This window comes from Hyla sarda, chromosome 7 (genome assembly GCF_029499605.1).
Source record: "Hyla sarda isolate aHylSar1 chromosome 7, aHylSar1.hap1, whole genome shotgun sequence".
Taxonomy (NCBI): Eukaryota; Metazoa; Chordata; class Amphibia; order Anura; family Hylidae; genus Hyla; species Hyla sarda.
In genome coordinates this window covers 229,555,902-229,573,401 of record NC_079195.1, presented here as the reverse complement: position 1 = coordinate 229,573,401, position 17,500 = coordinate 229,555,902, and the positions used below count along the sequence as shown (strand labels likewise).

General features: G+C 46.9%; 1 protein-coding gene across 4 annotated transcripts in view; it reads right to left on the bottom strand.

Annotated features, from left to right (window-relative positions):
- The window catches only part of USP24 (ubiquitin specific peptidase 24), a 123,411-nt gene that overhangs the window by 87,402 nt on the left and 18,509 nt on the right, over positions 1 to 17,500 (bottom strand). For all 4 annotated transcript variants that reach the window (XM_056533012.1, XM_056533008.1, XM_056533009.1 and 1 more), the window contains exons 2-6: positions 6,956 to 7,121; positions 6,132 to 6,199; positions 4,409 to 4,552; positions 4,199 to 4,321; positions 2,235 to 2,270 (exon numbers count right to left, since the gene is read on the bottom strand). In XM_056533012.1, the coding sequence (XP_056388987.1) occupies positions 2,235 to 2,270; positions 4,199 to 4,321; positions 4,409 to 4,552; positions 6,132 to 6,199; positions 6,956 to 7,121 (537 nt within the window). The remainder of the gene's footprint in view (positions 1 to 2,234; positions 2,271 to 4,198; positions 4,322 to 4,408; positions 4,553 to 6,131; positions 6,200 to 6,955; positions 7,122 to 17,500) is intronic.

Genomic DNA, 17,500 nt, shown 5'->3' with positions numbered 1-17,500 from the left:
TAGAAGTAATTTACAAATCTGTATAAAACTTTCTGGCACCAGTTGACTTAAATTTTTATTCCCCTCTGGAGTGCCCCTTTAAGGTGAAGTGACCGCCTACAAGGCACTTGCTGTAACAGAGGCTGGGACATTGAATGTTCTACTAACACAGCAGGTAGCATTACACTCTCATTGACATTCATACAGGAGTTTTAATGGTTTTGAGGGATCGAAACTGCTGATGTGTTTCCTTTTAACCCCTTCCCGCGGAATGTCTTATATAAACGGCAGGTTATGCAGCTAGTTCGCGCATCCCACCGATTATATAAAGGCATTCATTCAGTTAATCCGGCGATACGCGGCATCGCACAGGTTAACAGGCAGAAGTCCCACTGTTACCGGCAGGAGACAACAGGACCATCTGTGATTGGTCCTGGTCAGCAATCACTGTGATTGGTCCCTGTGGACCAATCACAGTGTCTCAGTTGACCGGCGAATCACAGGGCAGGGGTGGGGGGTGAAAGTTCAGATCCCCCGCTCTGCCTGCACCTAGAAGTCCGGGCAAAGCGGGGGAAGATGGCGGCGATGGCCCAGCACCAGTTACCTGATGACACACGGGGAACGGCGGCAGAAAGGAGGCGCAGGCAAGTGAAGGCAGCGACGTCAGTGGCAGCAGTGAAGATCCCTGTAAAGTGATCTTCACTGCTGCTTCTAGGAGTTTTATAACTACAACTCACAGCATGCCCAGACAGCCAAAGTCTGTCTGGCCATGCTGGGAGTTGTAGTTTTGCAACATCTGGAGGGCCACAGTTTGGAGACCACTGTGCAGTGGTCTCCAAACTGTGCTCTTCCAGATGTTGCAAAACTACAACTCCCAGCATGGCCACACAATCCAGGCATGCTGGGAGTATAGTTCTGCAACATCTGGCCCTTCAGATGTTGCAGAACTACAACTCCCAGCATGCCTGAACAGTCTCAGCATGCTGGGAGTTATAGTTTTGCAACATCTGGAAAGGCAAATTTGGAGACCACTGCACAGTGGTCTCCAAACTGTGGCCCTCAAGATGTTGCAAAACTACAATTCAAAGCATGCAGACACTGTCCAGGCATGCTGGGAGTTGTAGTTCGGCAACATTTGGCCTTTCAGATGTTGCCAAACTACAACTCCCAGCATGCCTGGGCAGTCTGCGCATGCTTGAAGTTGAAGTTTTGCAACATCTGGAGGGCTACAGTTTGGACACCACTGCACAGTGGTCACCAAACAATTCTCCTCCAGTTGTTGCAAAACTACAACAAGTTATAGTTTTGCAATAACTGGAGGAACACTGGTTGGGAAACATTGTCTGTTTCCTAACTCAATGGTTCCCAAACTGTGTGCCCCAAGCTTTTGCAAAACTATAACTCCCAGTATGCACTGAAAGAGCATGCATGCTGGGAGTTGTAGTTTTGTAACAGCTGGAGGCACACGGGTTGGGAAATACTGAGTTAAGTAACAAACTCTCAGTGTTTTGCAACCAGTGTGCCTCCAGCTGTTGCATAACTACAACCCCAAGCATGCACGGACAGCCAAAGGGCATGCTAAGAGTTGTAGTTTTGCAACAGCTGGAGGTTTGCCCCCCTCCCCCCCTCTCCCCCAGGCTACATTCACACGGGCGGGTTTAAAGCGAGCTGCAAGTTTGAGATGCAGCAAATTTACCGCTGCAGCTCAAACTCCCAGCAGGAAACTCTCTGAAACCCCAATGTACCCGAAAAACACTACACTACAATACAATACACCTACACAAAATAAAAAGTAAAACACTACATATATACATACCCCTACAGTTACCTCTGAGCAAAGTGCTCTCTGCTGACACCTCTGTCCATGTCAGGAACTGTCCAGAGCAGCATAGATTTGCTATGGGGATTTTCTCCTGCTCTGGGCAGTTCCTGATACGGCATCAGGTGTCAGCAGAGAGCACTGTGGACAAGACAAAAAGAAATTCAAAAAGAAAACAATTTCCTCTGTAGCATACAGCTGCTAAAAAGTACTGGCAGGGTAAATATTTTTTTTATAGAAGTCATTTACAAATCTGTATAACTTTCTGGCACCAGTTGATTTAAAAAAAAAAATGTTTTCCACCAGAGTACCCCTTTAAGGGAGTGGTTTTGAGGGATCGAAGCTGCTGAAGTGTTTTCTTTTAAAGGTGGAATTTGTCTTTGAATAAATTATATTTCAGTATAAGACCCCCACCCACCCTTGCTCCACCACCTACCCTGTTCACCAGGTCCACCAGCCAGCCGTGCGGTTCCTGTAAAAGACATAAAAGGAGAGATATTCAGAATACATACTAACTGCATAAGCTACATGATATAGGAAATACTCCTGGGCATACAAACATATTAGATAAAGCAGTGCTCTTACCATGGCCTTATAAACTGTGCGGGTTTAACCCCTGGGACCCCACCACTCCTGAGAATCAAGGGGCAGCAGTTTGTCATGCACAGTAGAGATCCAGCCACCTAGATGTACAGTGAACTGCAGCCAGGCCAATTCACAATCATGTTGTGTCGCAGTTTCCCGTGCAGTGCCTTAAAGGGGTACTCCAGTGGTAAACATATATATATATATATTTCTTTTAATCAACTGGTGACAGAAAGTTAAACAGATTTGTAAATTACTTCTATAAAAAAAAAATCTTAATCCTGCCAGTACTTATTAGCGTTTGTATACTACAGAGGAAGTTCTTTTATTTTTGGATTTCTTTTCTGTCACAAGCACAGTGCTCTCTGCTGACACCTCTGTCCATTTTAGGAACTGTCCAGAGCAGGAGAAAATCCCCATAGCAAACCTATGCTGCTCTGGACAGTTCCTAAAATGGACAGAGGTGTCAGCAGAGAGCACTGTGTTCGTGACAGAAAAGAATCCAAAAAGAAAAGAACTTCCTCTGTAGTATACAGATGCTAATAAGTACTGGAAGGATTAAGATTTTTTTAATAGAAGTAATTTGCAAATCTGTTTAACTTTCTGGCACCAGTTGATTTTTTATTTATTTTTTTTAAAGTTTTCCACTGGAGTAACACTTTAAAGGGGTACTCTGCCCCTAGACATCTTATCCCCCTAGCCAAAGGACTCCCGCGATCTCTGTGCAGCAGCCAGCATTTGTTTAGAACCCTAGGTGTGGGCGGTGGGGGTCGTGACTTTATGGCCACGCCCCTCGCTATGTCACATTAAGCCCTCTTAATGCAAGTCTATGGGAGGGGGCGTGGCGTCAGCCACGCCCCCTCCCAAAGACTTGCATTGAGGGGGCGTATAGAGTCACATCTCGACCCCCGCCGCCCGCTCCAAGCGTTCAGAAAAAAATGTTCCGAATGCTGGGGCAGTGGAGTACCCCTTTAAACATCTTATCCTCCATCTAAAGTTCTCCGCATTCTGTGCCGAGTGCTGCTCCCGGGGCAGGGCGTGACGTCACAAGGGGACATGGCGTGACATCACTTCTGCGTCTTGGAAATCCAGCGTTTCCGAGATTGAAGCACCACCCGGCACAGAGTACCCCTAAAATGGTATCCACTGTGCAGGGAAAAGGGCAGCAGACTGCCAAAAGGTCAAACCGGCCGCCAAAAAACAGGGTGCAGCACGGGCCATGCAGTAACTTCATTGTTAAAGGGATTATTCAGGAAAAAACTTTTTTTTTTTTCTTTTTTAAATATCAACTGGCTCCAGAGAGTTAAACAGATTTGTAAATTACTTCTATTACAACATCTTAATCCTTTCAGTACTTATGAGCTGCTGAAGTTGAGTTCTTTTATGTCTAAGTGTTCTCTGCTGCCATCTCTGCTTGCCTCGGGACTTGTCCAGAGTACAAGCTAATCCCCATAGCAAACCTCTTCTACTCAAGACAAGCAGAGATGTCAGCAGAGAGCACTGTTGCCAGACAGAAAAAAAACACTCAACTTCAGCAGCTGATAATTATTGGAAGGATTAAGATTTTTTTTTTTTTTTTTAGAAGTAATTTACAAATCTGTTTAACTTTCTGGAGTCAGTTGATATAAACAAAAAAAAAAAAAAGTTTTTTGCCTGGAATACCCCTTTAAGATCTATGGTGGTGGCAGAGATTGTGTCCCCGCTGATCATAAGTGACATCCTATTACTTTATAAGATGGGACGAGCTTCTATAATACACCATATAACCTGATTCAGTCTTTCCATGATTTATATGTAAACAATAAATGTCTGCACCTTCTGCAGGCTGCTGGCCGGTGACACCGCGTAAGTGTTTCCTTCCCCAAAGACGTCAGCCCAGTTCTTCTGAGACATCTTCATCCGATTCTTGAAATGATATTCATTGTCGGGGTTAAAGGCCTGGAACAAAGATAGGACACTTATCCAGAACTATCCAAACAGGTCGGGGAAATCCACGCAACATCCCGCACCATCTAGACAAGTTACCATGGTGAGGACGCCCAGGAGCCCGGTGGGGATAGGTTCCTGCTTGATGCGTTCTGCCACCAGATCTACCAGCAGCATCAGCATGTTATAGATGCCCTCGTGGATCTCAGTGCCCCATTTGTGGACAGCGCTGGATGTTAGAAGCTGTAAGACACGAGAGGAAAAGATGGTCAATGTAAGGCCGGGTTCACACCACCATTTTACAATACAGTTCCCGTATACGACTTGAATTTGCAAACCGCATTGAAAACCGTATGCATCGACTCTCCAATGAAAACCGTACGCCAAAAGATGCATCCGGTTATGTCCGTTTTGCATCCTTACGGTTTTGTCAGTTTTTTTTCCCCGTACCCAAAACCGTAGCCTACCACGTTTTTTGGTCCGGGTGAAAAACCGTATTGAAACGTATATTTTTTTTTTATTTTTTTTTAACATGGGAGTCAATGGGAACTGTACAGAACTGTATGTGCGTACGGTTCCATCAGGTTTTTGACTTTGCAGTTTTTTTTTCTTGGAATTTCAATCAAACAAGTGAAACTTTATTCATAATGGAATGAAGTGTTTAAAAACATATATGTTTTTTTTTCTTCTTAAAAAACGGATACAACCAGACATCATTTTGCAAACCGTATACGGATTAAAATTTGTTCACACGTTTTGATACAGTTGAGTCAGGTTTTGGGGAATCATTTATTTTTTTTTTTTAAATTAAAAACCTGATACGGGAACTGTATTGCAAAAACGTGGTGTGAACCCGGCCTAGGAGCCGGACTGTTCCGACAATATGGCTGACTTGGGCTACAGCTTTGCAGTATCCTCTTGTCGTATGTTCTGGGAAAGCTTCCACAGCTATTAAACACTAATCCATAGCATAGGTTTGATGCGTTTTTTTTTTTGTTTTTTTTTTAAAGGGGTACTCCACTGGAAAACATTTTTTTTTTAAATAAACTGGTGCCAGAAAGTTAAACAGATTTGGAAATTACTTCTATTACAAAATCTTAATCCTTCCAGTACTTATCAGCTGCTGTATGATCCACAGGAAGTTCTTTTCTTTTTGAATTTCCTTTCTTTCTGACCAAAGTGCTCTCTGCTGACATCTCTGTCCATGTCAGGAACTGTCCAGAGTAGGAGCAAATCCCCATAGAAAACCTCTCCTGCTCTGGACAGTTCATACAATGGACAGAGGTGTCAGACAGAAAGGAAATTCAAAAAGAAAATAACTTCCTCTGTAGCATACAGAAGCTGATAAGTACTGGAAGGATTAAGATTTTTTTTAATAGAAGTAATTTACAAATCTGTTTAACTTTCTGGCACCAGTTCATATAAAAAAAAATATATATATAATGTTTTCCAGTGGAGTACCCCTTTAAAGGGGCAGTCCATGTAGAAAACCCCTATCCCTGCATCCTATGGGCTTGATAACACTGCAGACATTCAGCCAGTGTTATAATCGCAGCAGACGCCGCAGAAGTCATTGGTGGTAGGACCTCGTGGACAAGCGCTGTCTCATAGACGGCAATGCAGTCTGGTAGAATTCTGCTCAAACAATAAACATGTTCTATCTTTGGGCGCATGTCCATTCAGCCTGGAGAATTGCGCAGTGTTATAGTGGGAGTTATAGTTTGGCCACAGCTGGATGCACTCTGGTCGGGAAACACAACCAAAGTATATAGCTAAAATATATAGTGACACTTTCCAAAAGATTAGACATTCCCCATTTTACCTTTTTAAAAGCCTCCGGCATACATCTCTCCATGAACCTTTTGCAGTTTTCATCAGAATCTGACAGACCTGCCCGGAGAAGAGGAACAAGTCATTAGGACACACAAGCTCCACTCTGGACATTATCTTTATCACACTCAGATCATTAGATGATGGGGACAGTGACTGAGCATGTGTGTCCTCCAGCACTCACCTCATTAGATGGATGGTGACAGTGACTGAGCATGTGTGTCCTCCAGCACTCACCTCATTAGATGGATGGGGACAGTGACTGAGCATGTGTGTCCTCCAGCACTCACCTCATTAGATGGATGGGGACAGTGACTGAGCATGTGTGTCCTCCAGCACTCAGCTTATTAGATGGATGGGGACAGTGACTGAGCATGTGTGTCCTCCAGCACTCAGCTTATTAGATGGATGGGGACAGTGACTGAGCATGTGTGTCCTCCAGCACTCAGCTTATTAGATGATGGGGACAGTGACTGAGCATGTGTGTCCTCCAGCACTCACCTCAGATGGATGGGGACAATGGCTGAGCATGTGTGTCCTTTAGTACTCACCTCATTAGATGGATGGGACAGTGACTGAGCATGTGTGTCCTCCAGCACTCACCTCATTAGATGGATGGGACAGTGACTGAGCATGTGTGTCCTTTAGTACTCAGGAGCTGGATTCACACATTGTTGCAAAACAACCCCCAGGCGCCACCATACCTCCTCCCCGGATAATTATTATTTTATAAAGTAAATATCAAACATTTTTTTCTATGATCCATACAATGGTCATATATATTGGTGAGACATCTTCTATAAGGGGTTAACGTACCGAGCTTTGCCAGGTAAGTAGACGCTATCAAGCACTTTCCCAGGGACTCCTCTCTCTTGTAGGGGATAGACCAGTGGTCGGTCAGCACCCGGCTCTCCAGTTCATACAGGTTGGTGGTTGGGAACTCGATGCTTTCTCCGGAGCAGTTTCCATTCTCATCGTTCTTCTAAAATTAAAAACAATAAAAAAATAATTTATTTGTAAAGTGCTTTGGAATATGTTGGCACTGTATAAAGATGATGAAAACATAATAGATGCAGCAACAACAATGTCACTGTCCACATCCAGAGGGTGGCGCTGTGCGTTAGTAATATACAGAGTCTCTATTTAAAGCTCTGACACATTGTAACGAGCTCCGCAGCGATGTCATCTGGACATGATCATCACCTTCTGCATATAAACATGAATGTTTGTGATCACTGACGGGAAATGGAGACAAAAAGACACAAAGTCTATTATAAGGTTGTGGAAGCTTCAGCCCCGGGACAGAACCTGTAAAGCGGAGGACAAATGTATCTCCTGTGCCCGGCCCCTAATCCTGTGGATGCCCCCAGAGTGGCAATAGCATCACATGAGCGGAATGCATTCAGCACTTGGCAGGGGCGCAGGATGGCGCGGGGTCTACTCTAGGTCAGTGGCGGCACAGAAGAGCTTTGTAGGGGGGAGAGCAATGAGATTCAAAGACAGAGGAGACATGAAGTCTTACAGGGGCAGCGAGGTCACCACCTCTATAGAACAAATACCTCTAAATAAGAGTTTACCAACCAAGGTGCCTCCAGCTGTTGCAAAACTACAACTGCCAGCATGCCCGGACACCTCCCCTCCAGCTCTATCTGTATACTGCTGGTGTCTCTATGGGATCAGGATATATTGTTGTTATACACCTCCCCTCCAGCTCTCTCTGTATACTACTACTGACTCTATGGAATCAGGATGTCATAGTTATACACCTCCCCTCCCGATATCTCTATACTGTTGCTATCTTTATGGGATCAAGATATATAGTAGTTATACATCTCTCCTCCAGCTCTATCTATATACTGCTGCTGCTATCTCTTTGGAATCAGGATATATAGTAGTTCTAAACCTCCTATTCCACTGTATATCTTTCTGGGATCGGGATCTACAGTAGTTATACACCTCCCCTCCCACCCTATCTGTATACTGCTGCTGTCTCTATAATTTTTTTTATATATATGATATATATATATATATATATATATATATATATATAAAATTTATTTTATTTTTTTAACAATTTGACATGAGAACGATTCCATCCCTTATATTTACTGGAGTCCAGGAGGACCCTTATTTGCCTAAATCAGACACAAGCGCCTCCATTATTCATTGTGTTATTACAGAGACATCCGGTGATCTGCGAGGGTCTTCTGGTCACTTGACGGGCGGATTATCCGAGTCCCCTGATTAATTAATTCATTAGGAGCGGCCCCCCGCCATCCGCACAGCTGGAGGAACAGAGAACGGCAGTGTGAGAAATGGCAGCACAGGCGAGACGCTATCGGGGCTGTCACAAAGCCGCGTTCTGTCTGATCCTCCAGGACGTCCGGTGACTTCATCCACCAGATCATCCTGACACAAGAAGAATATCAAACCCTTCCCCCGGGATCTACAGCGATGACCACCAGGGGCCCCTGACCAGAGAATACGGGCGACTGACAGGAGAACGACGTCCTCATCTACATCTGGATAACTTGTAACAATTTGTTGCGATAAGCAGCAGTCTATGACAAATTGTTACAAGTTATCCAGATGTAGATGACGATGAGTTTATTTATTGAGATGACCTCTGACCTTTATAGCTCTATAACAACCCCCCCCCCTCCCTCTCTAAACTTCTTTAGGTATATCCTGCACATCAGTGTTTCCCCACCAGCAAGCCTTTAGCTATTACAAAACTACAACTCCCAGCATGCCCGGACAGCCTTAGGCCAGTTTCTTCCCAACTAGTGTGCCTCCAGCTGTTGTAAGACTACAACTCCCAGCATGCCCAGATAGCCTTTGGGCAGTGTTTCCCAATGAGTGTGCTTCAGCTGTTCTAAAACTACAACTCCCAGCATGTCTGTACAGACTTTGGACAGTGTTTTCCAACTTGTGTGCCTCCAGCTGTTGCAGAACTACAACTCCCAGCAAGCCCAGACTGATTGGGAAACACTATAGGGCAGTGGTCTTCAACCTGCGGACCTCCAGATGTTGCAAAACTACAACTCCCAGCATGCCCGGACAGCCGTTGGCTGGGAATTTGATCTGTGGAACAGATTGTTAAATCTGAAACATGTACAATTTTAATTTCCCAGAAAAAAGGGAGCAGAACTCGCGCTGAAATACACAAGTGATCTACAGATATTTAAAGGAGAATCAGGAAATTAGAAATAAATAAAACTATTGTTCCAAGATCCATAACTCTCTAATATTGTATTATTACACTTTGTACTGGCTTTAGAAAAAAAAAATTGCGTTAAAACCCCTGACAGGAAGTTGTGTAGTCCTCTCATTGTCAGTGTAGTGTTGTCACAGCAGCTCCCTGGCTCCTCCTCCTCTCATGACAGGAAGTTATGTAGTTCTCAATTTCAGTGTGGTGTTGTGTCAGTGGCTCCCTGCACCCCCCCCCCCTTCTCCTGACAGAAAGTTATGTATTCCTCAATATTAGTGTGGTGTTGTCTAAACAGCCTTCTGGCTCCTCCCTCTCTCCTGACAGGAAGTTATGTAGTTCTCATTTTCAGTGTGGTATTGTCTCAACAGCCTCCTGGCTTGTCCCTCTCTCATGACAGGAAGTTACGTAGTCCTCTCATTGTCAGTGTGGTGTTATCTCAGCAGCTCCCTGGCTGCTCCCTCTCTAAGGACATAACACATCATTCTCTGCTAGATCATCTCTGAGCTTCAGCCCCGCCCCCTGAGTGATGTCATCACCTCTGACTGGCCTCTCCAGCTACATCACCATCTCCCTTGTCATATACACATATATATATATATATATATATATATATATATATATATATATATATATATATCTTTATTGGGACTTACAGGGAAGAATGAGGTGTGGTTACAGCATTCTGCCCGACGCTGATCAATGCCACAGGCAGAGGAGTGGACATGGAATGAATATAGGAGGTGCTGCAACCTCACAGAGATAGTCTGATGTGAAATTAGAGGATCTGCAACAGCTCTGGGTCCGGAAGTGGCAGCCGTGCTGTAGGGGGGAGAAGGGAGTTGGCACGGGTGGGAGGAGTGCGATGAAGACGCACTGAATTCTGGGAATTGTAGTACTGAGCAACTGCTCAACTACAACATGCAGAACTACTAATACCCCCAAATAAATGGTTTCAGATCTGGGATATGTAAGCAATAGGGAGGATTATAACACGTAACAAGATCATGAGAAGTAATCTTTAAGATGTCAATAGCTGTTTGCAGGTGGCGCCAGGAGTGGCGGCTTCATCTAAGAATCTAAGGGTCTATTCACACGTACAGGATCCTGCGCAGATTTGATGCGCAGGATTTGTAACTGCAGATTAGAAGCTGTGATCAGTCATTTAGTATACATTGAAATCTACAGCAGCAAATCCTGCGCATCAAATCTGCGTATGTGTGAACGTAGCCGAACACGATCTCGTAGATGCGCAGTGTCACCATAAATCGTCCTCGGTTTTCTGCTCTGCAGCCATTACGAAGCGGCGACAAATACTCCATGTTCTCATTTCAGTGCGGTGATAAAGATTTCCTATTAACAGGAGAGGAGCAGCCAGTGTACACACAGGAGAGGAGGCTGCAGCCCGTGTACACACAGGAGAGGAGGCTGCAGCCCGTGTACACACAGGAGAGGAGGCTGCAGCCCGTGTACACACAGGAGAGGAGGCTGCAGCCCGTGTACACACAGGAGAGGAGGCTGCAGCCCGTGTACACACAGGAGAGGAGGCTGCAGCCCGTGTACACACAGGAGAGGAGGCTGCAGCCCGTGTACACACAGGAGAGGAGGCTGCAGCCCGTGTACACACAGGAGAGGAGGCTGCAGCCCGTGTACACACAGGAGAGGAGGCTGCAGCCCGTGTACACACAGGAGAGGAGGCTGCAGCCCGTGTACACACAGGAGAGGAGGCTGCAGCCCGTGTACACACAGGAGAGGAGGCTGCAGCCCGTGTACACACAGGAGAGGAGGCTGCAGCCCGTGTACACACAGGAGAGGAGGCTGCAGCCCGTGTACACACAGGAGAGGAGGCTGCAGCCCGTGTACACACAGGAGAGGAGGCTGCAGCCCGTGTACACACAGGAGAGGAGGCTGCAGCCCGTGTACACACAGGAGAGGAGGCTGCAGCCCGTGTACACACAGGAGAGGAGGCTGCAGCCAGTGTACACACAGGAGAGGAGGCTGCAGCCCGTGTACACACAGGAGAGGAGGCTGCAGCCAGTGTACACACAGGAGATGAGGCTGCAGCCCGTGTACACACAGGAGATGAGGCTGCAGCCCGTGTACACACAGGAGATGAGGCTGCAGCCAGTGTACACACAGGAGAGGAGGCTGCAGCCAGTGTACACACAGGAGAGGAGGCTGCAGCCAGTGTACACACAGGAGATGAGGCTGCAGCCAGTGTACACACAGGAGAGGAGGCTGCAGCCAGTGTACACACAGGAGAGGAGGCTGCAGCCAGTGTACACACAGGAGATGAGGCTGCAGCCAGTGTACACACACGAGATGAGGCTGCAGCCAGTGTACACACAGGAGATGAGGCTGCAGCCAGTGTACACACAGGAGAGGAGGCTGCAGCCAGTGTACACACAGGAGAGGAGGCTGCAGCCAGTGTACACACAGGAGAGGAGGCTGCAGCCAGTGTACACACAGGAGAGGAGGCTGCAGCCAGTGTACACACAGGAGAGGAGGCTGCAGCCAGTGTACAGACAGGAGATGAGGCTGCAGCCAGTGTACAGACAGGAGATGAGGCTGCAGCCAGTGTACAGACAGGAGATGAGGCTGCAGCCAGTGTACACACAGGAGAGGAGGCTGCAGCCAGTGTACAGACAGGAGATGAGGCTGCAGCCAGTGTACAGACAGGAGATGAGGCTGCAGCCAGTGTACAGACAGGAGAGGAGGCTGCAGCCAGTGTACAGACAGGAGAGGAGGCTGCAGCCAGTGTACAGACAGGAGAGGAGGCTGCAGCCAGTGTACAGACAGGAGAGGAGGCTGCAGCCAGTGCACACAGGAGAGGAGGCTGCAGCCAGTGCACACAGGAGAGGAGGCTGCAGCCTGTGCACACAGGAGAGGAGGCTGCAGCCTGTGCACACAGGAGAGGAGGCTGCAGCCTGTGCACACAGGAGAGGAGGCTGCAGCCTGTGCACACAGGAGAGGAGGCTGCAGCCTGTGCACACAGGAGAGGAGGCTGCAGCCTGTGCACACAGGAGAGGAGGCTGCAGCCTGTGCACACAGGAGAGGAGGCTGCAGCCTGTGCACACAGGAGAGGAGGCTGCAGCCTGTGCACACAGGAGAGGAGGCTGCAGCCTGTGCACACAGGAGAGGAGGCTGCAGCCTGTGCACACAGGAGAGGAGGCTGCAGCCTGTGCACACAGGAGAGGAGGCTGCAGCCTGTGCACACAGGAGAGGAGGCTGCAGCCTGTGCACACAGGAGAGGAGGCTGCAGCCTGTGCACACAGGAGAGGAGGCTGCAGCCTGTGCACACAGGAGAGGAGGCTGCAGCCTGTGTATACAGGAAGGACACTGCAGACTGTGTATACAGGACGGACACACTGCTCCAGATAAAACCGCACAACATAGATATATAGAACGGAAAGGTACAACCGCTGCCAATGTAGTGACTGGGCGCGGGTCCAGCTATCAATTACAGGACAGCCGGGCGTGAACTAACATGGTAACAACAGACCTACCCATGTGTACAGGGCAGAAAATACACCCAGATCTGGGGTATAATACAGGATATGACTCAGGATCAGTACAGGATCATTAATGTAATGTACACAGTGACCTCACCAGCAGAATAGTGAGTACAGCTCTGGAGTATAATACAGGATATAACTCAGGATCAGTACAGGATCAGTAATGTAATGTATGTACACAGTGACCTCACCAGCAGAATAGTGAGTACAGCTCTGGAGTATAATACAGGATATAACTCAGGATCAGTACAGGATAAGTAATGTAATGTATGTACACAGTGACCTCACCAGCAGAATAGTGAGTACAGCTCTGGAGTATAATACAGGATATAACTCAGGATCAGTACAGGATAAGTAATGTAATGTATATGCACAGTGACCTCACCAGCAGAATAGTGAGTACAGCTCTGGAGTATCATACAGGATATAACTCAGGATCAGTACAGGATAAGTAATGTAATGTATGTACACAGTGACCTCACCAGCAGAATAGTGAGTACAGCTCTGGAGTATAATACAGGATATAACTCAGGATCAGTACAGGATAAGTAATGTAATGTATATGCACAGTGACCTCACCAGCAGAATAGCGAGTACAGCTCTGGAGTATCATACAGGATATAACTCAGGATCAGTACAGGATAAGTAATGTAATGTATGTACACAGTGACCTCACCAGCAGAATAGTGAGTACAGCTCTGGAGTATCATACAGGATATAACTCAGGATCAGTACAGGATAAGTAATGTAATGTATGTACACAGTGACCTCACCAGCAGAATAGTGAGTACAGCTCTGGAGTATAATACAGGATATAACTCAGGATCAGTACAGGATCAGTAATGTAATGTATGTACACAGTGACCTCACCAGCAGAATAGTGAGTACAGCTCTGTAGTATAATACAGGATATAACTCAGGATCAGTACAGGATCAGTAATGTAATGTATGTACACAGTGACCTCACCAGCAGAATAGTGAGTACAGCTCTGGAGTATCATACAGGATATAAGTCAGACACATATCTATCACATTTTCCTTACAAACTATAGGCTGTAATACAAAACTAAAGAACAGCTACAATAAAATAACATGATAAGACATTTGTTTACATGTCTGGAGGTTTCCGTGGTGATCCCGCCGCTGTATACACCACAAGGTTCCTTTTCTATCCGTTTCCTCCCACAGTCCGCACTATACACCACTTCCCTTTCTACAGAACAGGAAACGTTCAGTACGTAGAAAAGATTCCACATCTGCAGCCTCGGGGTGTATGGTCAGCGCATGGTCAGCGCATGGTCCGCGCATGGTCAGCGCATGGTCCGCGCATCGTCAGCGCATGGTCCGCGCATCGTCAGCGCATGGTCCGCGCATCGTCAGCGCATGGTCCGCGCATCGTCAGCGCATGGTCCGCGCATCGTCAGCGCATGGTCCGCGCATCGTCAGCGCATCGTCAGCGCATCGTCAGCGCATCGTCAGCGCATCGTCAGCGCATCGTCAGCGCATCGTCAGCGCATGATCCGTTTGCCACTTGTTCTTTCCTGTCACAATAAACCCCGATGGACTTTTGTGGGTCCTTTATCTCCTGGACTGGTAAAGGCCGATGTCACTGAAGATTGGCAGATACTATTGTAGCCGGGCTGAGGCGCTAATGTAACATCGCACACTGGTCTATAGGGATAAAGTCCTGCGCCCCTGCCTTGGTGTGAATAATGGAAAATACTTTAGGCTTCTTTCACACTACAAAATTTCTCCGTTTTAAAGATCCGTACGAAGTTCTGTCAGAAAATCAGCTGTAAAACGGCAGTTACAAAATCCTATACGGCCGTTAGAAAATCCCATTATAGTCCGTGGGATTTTTCTAATAGCCGTTTTACCCCGTTATAGCCCGTTATTAATAGTGCATGCACTATTTCTCCCAATTCTATCCTCCGTCACAAAATAACGGCCGTTATTCATAACGGGCAATAACGGGTTAAAACGGCTATTAGAAAGATCCCACGGACTATAATGGGATTTTCTAACGGCCGTATAGGATTTTGTAATTGCCTTTTTAAAGCTGATTTTCAGTCGGAACTTCGTACGGATCTTTAAAACGGAGTAATTTTGTAGTGTGAAAGGGGCCTTATGCATGAGACACTTTAAAGTAGTGGTCCCCAACCAGTGTGCCTCCAGCTGATGCCCAACTACAACTCTCAGCATGCCCGGACAGCCTTTGGCTGCTGTTTCCCAACCAGTGTGCCTCCAGCTGTTGCAAAACTACAACTCTCAGCATGCCCGGACAGCCATTGGCTGTCCGGGCATGCTGGGAGTTGTAGTTTTGCAACATCTGGAGGGCCACAGTTTGAGACCACTTCTTTAAAGCATTACTGTTATTAAAAAAACACTTGACACGTCAATGAGACGGCAAATCCCTCCATTTTTATGCATAGATTTCTATGCCTAAAAAGACTTAGAATGTAGTCACACGGGAGCACATCCGCAGTATATTTGCCGCTGCAGATGCGCTGCTGGCGCACACAGTTACGGCAGAGCAATCTCTCTGCTGCTGTAGCTCTGTGTGTCTGCTTGTAGCTGCGGATTTCCAGACACACAGAGCAACGGCAGCAGGAGCAGAGAGCTCCTTTTGCCATAACTCTGTGTGTGCCGGCAGCGCATCTGCAGCGTCAAATACACTGCTGATGCGCTTCCATGTGAATAAATCCTTAAATGATGCCGTGGACTTGACCCAGCTATAAATCACCATCACTGCGGGTGTCAGGAGTGAGACCAGGTGAAATCTAAACTCTTGACATGTAAAATGTTTTCTAAATGACAGAAACACTTTAAATATTTGTGTTAAAAAGCATCAGTTTTCTCTGTATGAGCGACTTTGTGACTCACAATAGAAATACTTTTCAGTGAAAAAATTCAACTCTTTAAAGCAGTGTTTCCCAACTAGAGTGGCTCCAGCTGTTGCAAAACTACAACTCACAGCATGCCCAGACAGCCTTTGGCACTGCTTCCTAACCATTGTGCCTCCAGCTGTTGCAAAACTACAACTCTCAGCATGCCTGGACATCCTTAGGCCAGTGTTTACCAACCAGTGTGCCTCCAGCTGTTGCAAGACTACAACTCGCAGCATGCCTTGACATACTTAGGCCAGTGTTTCCCAACCAAAGTGGCTTCAGCTGTTACAACTCCCAGCATGCAGACAGCTTCTCCAGCTGTTGCAAAACTACAACACCCAGCATGCCTGGACAGCCGTTGGCTGTCCGGGCATGCTGGGATTTGTAGTTTTACAACAGCTGGAGACACACTGTTCAGAAAACACTGCTTTAAAGTGTCCCGGTCATTTAGAAATACTTTAGATGAAAGATTTTGGGGCAGATTTATCAAAACCAGTGTAGAGGAAGAGTGGTGCAGTTGCCCATGGGACACTGCACCGCTCTTCCTCTACACAGGTTTTGATAAATCTCCCCCTTTGAACAATAAGGAGAACGAGCAGGAACCTTCCCACTCAGCACAATCTTCCGACCAATCAAATTGTTTTCTTTTTTATAAGAAGGGTTCTGCAAAAATAGCGCTGCAGGCTGAGCAGTTCTCGCCGTGAAAATACTGATGGAGGCGCCGACTGCTGGAGCATGACAATTCTAGTGGCCCAGAAATAACAGCTTCCATAGAACTTAACAATGGAGGCGTCAGATTTTGGCAGGTAATGACTACCGGACTTCTGGGATTCTCTCCAACTTTCTATCCGGTGATGTGAAGTTAGACTCCTGCGCTCGGTGTGTGAGAGGACTCCGCTGAGGGACGTCTAATCACCAAGCGCATCGCCCATATATGTGCCTCCAGCTGTTGCAAAATAGCCAAAGGCTGTCTGGGCATGCTGGGAGTTATAGTTTTGCAACAGCTGGAGGCACACTGGTTGGGAAACACTGGCCTAAGGCTGTCCGGGCATGCCGGGAATTGTAGTTTTGCAACAGCTGGAGGCACACTGGTTGGGAAACAATGGTCTAAGGCTGTCCGGGCATGCTGGGAGTTGTAGTTTTGCAACAGCTGGAGGCACACTGGTTGGGAAACAATGGTCTAAGGCTGTCCAGGCATGCTGGGTGTTGTAGTTTTGCAACAGCTGGAGGCACACTGGTTGGGAAACCCTTGCCTAAGGCTGTCTGGGCATGCTGGGAGTTATAGTTTTGCAACAGCTGGAGGCACACTGGTTGGGAAATACTGGCCTAAGGCTGTCCGGGCATGCCAGGAATTGTAGTTTTGCAACAGCTGGAGGCACACTGGTTGGGAAACAATGGTCTAAGGCTGTACGGGCATGCTGGGAGTTGTAGTTTTGCAACAGCTGGAGGCACACTGGTTGGGAAATAATGGTCTAAGGCTGTCCAGGCATGCTGGGAGTTGTAGTTTTGCAACAGCTGGAGGCACACTGGTTGGGAAATACTGACTAACACATTGAACTGGAGGCAGGTAGTGCGCAAAATGTATTGAAATCTGCTGAAGTACAACCCTCATCATCCCTCTAGTCTACAAACAGAACGATTGTGGTCCCTGATATAAACGTAAAGCAAAGGACATTTGGTTCTGCTGCACGAGGCAGAATCTGTGTCATAGGATCCGATGTAGATCAGAGCGGCACCTTATATGATCTCA